This window comes from Sphaerodactylus townsendi, linkage group LG01 (genome assembly GCF_021028975.2).
Source record: "Sphaerodactylus townsendi isolate TG3544 linkage group LG01, MPM_Stown_v2.3, whole genome shotgun sequence".
NCBI classification, from domain to species: domain Eukaryota; kingdom Metazoa; phylum Chordata; class Lepidosauria; order Squamata; family Sphaerodactylidae; genus Sphaerodactylus; species Sphaerodactylus townsendi.
Genome location: NC_059425.1, coordinates 104,500,889 through 104,508,244, shown reverse-complemented (window position 1 = coordinate 104,508,244; position 7,356 = coordinate 104,500,889). Strand labels below are relative to the sequence as shown.

General features: G+C 42.7%; 1 protein-coding gene across 3 annotated transcripts; it reads left to right on the top strand.

Moving 5' to 3' along the window:
• Positions 1–504: 504 nt before the first annotated feature.
• GJE1 (gap junction protein epsilon 1) lies at positions 505–6,936 on the top strand. 3 transcript variants are annotated; one of them, XR_007245525.1, is made up of 3 exons: positions 505–613; positions 2,656–2,838; positions 5,453–5,541. XR_007245525.1 is itself a non-coding variant. In XM_048508447.1 (3 exons), exons 1-3 carry the CDS (start codon positions 1,780–1,782, stop codon positions 5,703–5,705), a joined length of 681 nt encoding a protein of 226 aa, XP_048364404.1. In that variant the 5' UTR covers positions 1,770–1,779; the 3' UTR covers positions 5,706–6,936. The 3 variants fall into 3 exon arrangements, 2 of the variants coding, with proteins under 2 accessions (XP_048364404.1, XP_048364412.1); XM_048508447.1 differs by lacking the exon at positions 505–613 and adding an exon at positions 1,770–1,881 and having other exon boundaries at positions 5,310–6,936; XM_048508455.1 differs by lacking the exon at positions 505–613 and adding an exon at positions 1,770–1,881.
• The last annotated feature ends 420 nt before the right edge of the window (positions 6,937–7,356 follow it).

Sequence of the window (7,356 nt, the reverse complement as noted above, 5' to 3'; positions counted from 1 at the left end):
CAATCCCCGCCCCACATTATGCTTTAACCACCACTCTAACATGCGTACTAAAAATTGACAAAAATTGACTTTGTACCCCTTTTTCTATGCCTACTTAGGCATCTAATGGTGATAGGGACTGAGGGCAAGTCAGGGTCTTATTTGAGTCTGAGTTCAGTGGGATTGCCAGTGCTCAGACCTGGCATCTGTGCTTGTGGAGTCTTCCCCAAAAGCCCAAGGTCCGGAAGAAATATGTATCACAAATATGTATCTAAACTTAAGATGCAATGTTTTCCAGCAGCTCATCCGATCTGGGAAGAGAGTACGGAGTTGGTCGGGGCTGAGAGCAGGGGAAAAGACAGAGAGGGGGTGGACAGAGTAAAAAGCCACGTGTTGGGCTGTGGGGCCAGGAGCTGATCGCTGCCTGGGCCGTCTCTCCCTCCCCTCCCTGCCTGTGAGTGAGAGAGGGAGACGGAGAGCGTTTTCTGGGCGGGGGATAGCAGCTGGTGATGCTCTTCAGCCTGACCGGAGAGCGCAGTCCCCTTCCAGGATGGTTGCAACTCCTCTGCCTGGCTGGGGTCAGCAGAGCGGCTAAATGGGGCGCCCTAACAACGTTACGCCTGGGCTGCGGCTGGTGCGTATCTTTCCTCTTCTCTGACTGGGGGCTTCCTCCGCTCTTTGCTTTCCTAGGTAGCATCCAAGACTTCCCGATAGAAGGGATGCCCGCTGCTGATTAAAGCAGGAAAGTGCCTTTCGAGTCTTTGTTACCCTACGGGTTTGGCAAGACGTGAGTTCGCCGCGTTAGAAGAAGGGAAGGCGACAAACCTGTTCGAACAAAGGGAAAAACGACTCCGGAGATAGAGGGGGAGAAGAGGGGCAGTCGCAAACCAAGTTGATTGGGCAGTTTGAGAAAAGGTAACTACTGAAGGAGCGCAAGATCTTGAACGGCATGTTCAGATCACGAGCAATCTGCAAGGAGGAGGAACTGTCAAAGACGGATCCCGATTAGTCGATTATTGGATTTTGAAATAAGTCGAGGCTAGCTTGGCACTTGGCACTGACTTTGTCACAGGGCTGGCATCCTGATCCTTGCAAGGATCTGCACAGCCCCCTATGTGGTTTGTAGGTATTGGGTGGAGAGTCCATGGGGAACCCCTCCCCCTCCCCAGCAACCCATCCTTCCATAAGGATGCTGCTGTACAATTTGTTATAGTTTCTTTATACCTCTCTTTTAAGATTCTTCTGTGAATGCTCATTTTCATTCTGCAAATGGAGCCGTTTCTAGCGGAGGATGAGCCGTTGTGGGTAAGTATCCAGGCATTATGAGACAAGTAGATTCTGGGGTGCTTCTTTGTTTCCCCTTAACCCTTCTATTACCAGTCCAGTAGGAAGCAGCCATCTAGACCATCCCTAGGAGCACAGCCAGAAGCATCATGTGGTTGTAGCTGTCCCAGCACAACAAGGATATGGTGACTCCGTTGGCAGTCGCTCACTTGCCCTCCTATTGTGTTGCTTGCTGCTGGATGATAGGGTTGGTGTTTTTTTGCTGACAGTGTCCATTGGGGATTATTCGGCAGGCCACATGCACATAGCTTTTGTTTGGAACCCCCCCCCCCCACCTCCCTGAAAGTGCAAGGTTAATTGGGGGCCAGTCCTAAAGATAAAAAGCGAGAATCAAAAGTGCAAGCATGACAAGAGTTTCTCCCTAGGCAAAAGGCTCAGGAGGAGCAGGCAGAGAGAAATAGGCCAATCACCGTGAATGCCTTCCTGATGACAATTGCAACAATTGGTAATGAGGACATGCAGGTGGGAATTTGTTCACCTGACCGCATTGCAATTCCACAGGAGAACTTCTTACAAGACATGTCTTTAAATTACATCAAGAACTTCTATGAAGGATGTGTGAGTATAAACTAGAGGAGAAATGCTGGAGAAAAAAGTATGCTCTGCTTAGTGGGGGAGATCGGCAGGGCTAAGGATGATAATCCCAGTGGCATGGCAGCTTTCCATTTCTGTGCATGCTGCATTTACAGTGCAATCCTAAACCACACTTTACGCCCTTCTAACTTCATTAACCTAGTGTTGCACTGTAGATTTTAAGGGGTGAGAGTTAACTATAATATCGCCATTGTATTGGATGCATAAGTAGTCTAGAGTGTTAATGAAGATGTATTTGAATCACTATGTATATATTTTACTGGGACAATGAAACACAAGTTATTGGGGAAAAATACATTCAATTTTTTTCCAGAAGCTTCATAGATCTTATTTTATAGCCTTGCCCTGAGTACAGCCTAGCTTGGATGCAATAGGCCTTTCAGGATAATATTTGATACAGGGCAAGCAGCTGCAACTAAGAGAGAAAATCCCTCACACCCCCTAAACATCCATAGAAGTGACTTATGTGACCTTTAAAACTTGACCACTATTTGGAAATTCCCCACTGAAATCAAGATTTGGTCTCACACAAGAGACCTGTGACAAAATACCATTACAACACAGTCTTTAAAGATTGTCTCCATTGTCCAGTGCACAACAAGCCTCCATATGATCACTTGGAAGAAGGGATATAGGAATTGTCTAGTCTGAACTATAGAATTAAGAAAAATACATCTTGAAGATTTTTTTTCTCACTGTTTAAATCTTTCCAACTGAATCTACCCATGATTCTTACAGCTTAGGCCTCCAACTGTGATTGGTCAATTCCACACCCTCTTCTTTGGCTCTGTGCGAATGTTCTTCCTTGGCGTTTTGGGCTTTGCAGTTTATGGAAACGAAGCCTTACACTTCAGTTGTGAACCAGACAGGAGGGAAGTGAATCTGTTGTGTTACAATCAATTCAGACCTATAACCCCACAGGTAAACTTTTTCTTTTGTTGTTTAAGGGATTCAACAGCCTATTTAAGTTATTAAAATGTTCTCAGAGATTGACAGATGATCTTTACATTGCACAGAATGATGTAACAGATAATGATGGGAGAAGTTTGGACTAAACCATTTCAGAGTTCAGATGGGGGTTTCATTTTTGAACACTTCCCATGCAAAGAGCCCCTCCCTCCAATGCTCCACATTTTAAAAACACATATACTATGGAAAGTTAACATAGCTTCATAACCAATGTCCTTCTTTAATACATACAGAAAGCTGTTTCTTTGTGAAGCCCCTACCCCAGTCAAAAGTGGTACTGTCCAGAATGTTATTTCAGTCTTTCCCCCTTATCCTGTATAACAGTTTTTCAACATCATCTAAAGAGAAGCCAGGGACAGGCTGCAGGGTTACTTATTATGTTGATATGAAAGTCTTTGTTATAATTTATCAAAGAACTATCTAAGGAACCACAAATTAAACAATATTTAACTGGGATGTCCTTGACTAATACTTAAATATTGCTCAGAATATATTGAAATTACTTGCTTTTGCAATAAATCTCAATCTATACCTGATTATTGACTACCATTTTTTTCAGTTGCAATTAGATGCAATTTTCTTGTTGGACTTGATCTTTAAACTAAAAATTTTATGAAACCACTGCTTGCTTATCTCTGTAGATTAAACATAATGGAGCCATGTCCTCTACAAATATCTTTCTACCAACAATCTTCTCCATAAGGGGTTCCCTTTTTTCTACTAATATGTCATTTTAGGAATATGTACACTCCATAAAGAAATACCACCATCAATTCAAATCAGGTTAGAGATTTCTGGCTATTTCTCCTTCCACAACGATGTTTCTACCAATTAACATAAATCCATCCATTTTTACTGGCATTGCACTGAATCATGAGATGTATGGTCCATGGTTGCTATATATAGTTTCTAGCTTTCTCCATATAAATGTGATACTCTAGAGTATAAATTAGAACAAATGTCACCATTTGATACTGCTGAATCTATAAAGACAAGGCCTTGAAAGTTGGTGGCTCCTGTAGATGGGTGTGACTATGGGAGTGTACTTCTCTCGATTCCTGAATGAACCTTGATAAAGCAATCACTTCAAAGCATATTTTGTGCATAGAAATTGCACTCCAACCCTGAGTTGGAAAGGCATTTGACTGGGAGTGTAAATATTATAAACTATACATCTCTGGGCTACAAATATTTGGAAGAGTATAAGAATATTGTTTTATACATGCTCCTCATTTATTTTATTTATTCCCCATTTTTTTCCAGTGGGCCCCAAAGCTGCCTACACCAATTTTCCCTCTTCCAGTTTGTCCTCACAACAACCCTGTGAGGTAGGTTAGACTGAGATTGTGTGACCCAGGAAGTTGCCATTCTAGATGGGGAACTTGAACCTGGGCTTCCCAGATCCTAGTCTAACACTTTAACCACTACACCACATTGACTCCTTTCTATAGTTTTTGTCAGATGCTTACATACACTGCATGTCCTGGAGATATTTAGTTTTGTACAGGCATGGGCAGATTCTGCATGGTCCCCAGGAGCGGTGGGGTGCCGGTGTACATGACACCGGCCCCAGCACTGTCACGGCCCGTGAGTAGCCGCTTCTCCAAGATGGCAGCGCCCGGGGCCACCTTAAAAACCATTTCTTCCTTCCTTCGCAGAGAAGCCTTATCAGGATGAGGGAGACACGCCTCTTTGGTCCCTTGGTAAAGCGCCTCCCGTGGGTCAGGGGGCATGTCCCCTCATCCCGACAGAGCTATGCAGGGAGGAGGAGGTAAGTTTTAAAAAAGCAGCATGCTGGAAAACAGCACCTTCCACCTGGTGCTGTTTGCTCGGCACCAAGTGGATGCCGCTGCTTTTCAAAAGACTCATTCATTTAGTGAGTCACAAAAACACCGTTGTGGGGGGAAACGCCATTGTAGCTCCGTTCTAGCAGCAGCAGCCGTGCAAAGTCCTCCCCCACAATGGTGTTTTTAGTGGCCGCACACCAATCTTTACGGCCCGTGCAGAATCCACCATGCACTATGAAGAAAAGAAGCATATTATATGTTATTGTCAATATATCTGCTGGTCAGGGATTCAGTACTCTCTTTAAATAGGTCCAAAATGTTTTTTTAGTTTGTTTCCTTCATGAGTGGACTTTGTATATACATCAAGATCATTGCCATACTCCAGTTCAGAATTTTGAAGCAGTTCCAGATTTTATGAGCCATGTTTTTGTTAACTTCAACGGTAACTAATTATAGTCATAAAAGGAGGGTAAATATAAGGAATCATTTGAATTTTTTTAGATAAATGCTATTTTAATATGATCTATGATAAATAAACAGAAACAAGTATCACAAGATGCTCAGATGGTTGTCTGTTATCAGGAAGTGCAGTATCATCATTAATGATCTGACAGCCAAGTTTCTGCTACACTTTAGGTATTCTGGGCTCTACAGCTAGTGACCATACTGGTACCTGGAGCCATTTTCCATCTTTATGCTGCATGTAAAAGCGTCGCTCAGGAAGATATCCTCCAAAGGCCTGCCTACACCGTTTTTTATATTCTCTCTGTTCTGTTAAGGATCATCCTTGAAGTTGTGGCTTTTTGGCTTCAGAGTCAACTCTTTGGTTTCCAAGTGAACCCACTCTACAGATGTGATGCAGCAGCCCTTGATAAAAAGTTTAATATTACCAGATGCATGGTACCAGAACACTTTGAAAAGACTATCTTCCTTATTGCTATGTACACATTTACGGTGATTACAATTTTATTGTGTATTGCAGAGATTTTTGAGATCTTATGTAGAAGGCTGGGTTTCTTGAACAGCCAGTAACTTTATTGTCATAATGAACTGCTCCTATTCAACTAATCACTATTCCAATTTTATACAATGGATTTCTCAGTTTGGAACAGAGATGACATCTTTAAATATTTGCAGATTTCTACAGGCAGTTCTCTTTTATCTTCTATTTTAAAACCACTACTAATGAAAACATATAAGAGGCCTCCTGATCAGTAGCATATTTATGAGTTCAATGGGGCTTATCCAGTGGTGAGATTCAGCAGGTTCGCACCACTTCAGCAGAATTGGTTGTTAAAATGCTGCTTGTAAACAACCAGTTGTTAAATTATTTGAATTCTACCACTGGGCTTATCCTCTGGCTGTCATTGTAAAAGTACTTCCTTGGGATCAAGACTCAATGAACTCATTGGAATTTCCAAGTACATGTGCACGAGCTCTAAGCTATTGGATTTGATCTGGTTGAACTCAGTGGGACATAATTCTGAATACAAATGTTTTGCAATGTATCATAAGAGTACAAAATAAGAAGACTACCTAAATGGATGGAATGTACTAGGTCAAGCAACAATCCAACCTCCCAAATAATTTGCATTGAATTGGTTAGCAAAATGTATGTCACAGACTTGTATGTCACAAAATGTATGACACAGAAAGCCAGTGTTTTCTCACAATTGGTTAAATTAATTTTAGTACTCAAATGGTATAAGCACAAATATTTTCCCCATAAAAATCCTAGCCTCTTAGGAATTACAACTTAGGATCAAAGACAAGCAGAATAGCAATGGATACACTACTTAGGGACTAGTATCATGTTTGAGTAGACTAAAAATGTTGCCCTTTGAGTGCTCAACAATTGCTACATCTCTTCAGAAGAAGCACAGCTTGAAGAACATAAGATTACTGTGTGCAACACATGAATAACATATGTACACTTACTGTACAAAAATGTTTGTGCAAACAAATACAGGGTATATTCTTTTGTAGTCTTATTTACCATCATGCCTTGCCAATGAAAACAGTATTTTCATTTTTTCTAATTGTTTGGATGCAGTCCTAAGATACTGGAGCTGTCATGGTGTAAGGATACTAAACATGTGATACTATGCACGTGTATCTCAGAGTAAGTTCCATTGAATTCTCCCCTCTCCACCAAAATATGCTCAGCTACAATTTTGAAATCACTTAGAGTGCCATCCAAAACAGAATTAATTTTTTAAAAAATCAGTGGACTCAGAAGAGTAACTCTGGCTGTTTCCACACAGCCAGGCTTGTGGGTTTGCATTGGCATGATTGATGCCGATTCAAGCCCCGGAGCCGTTCACATGAACGTGCTCACCACGATTGGTGGCTGGTGCGTAGTTGGCGTGGAGCATGCTCGCGACGACAGCCGCAACAAGATAGGTTCCTCCGAACAGCTGTCCACCTTTTCCCTGCCTTTCGTCTCTCTAACTAGGTCAGGGGACAGGCCCCCTGGCCAGAGCAATGGCTGAAGCGACGGAGGCAAGGAGGTGTGTCCCCTTCCCTCCTCAGAGCAATGGAAGGCAGGGAAAAGGTAGGCAGCTGTTCGGGAGCGCCACAGGAATATGCCGGCTTCCACCTGCTGCTGTTCGCTCGGCAACGGGTGGCAACTGGCGTATTCCAAAAAACTCGTCCCCTGAGCGAGTTTCAGAAGCGGCGTCTT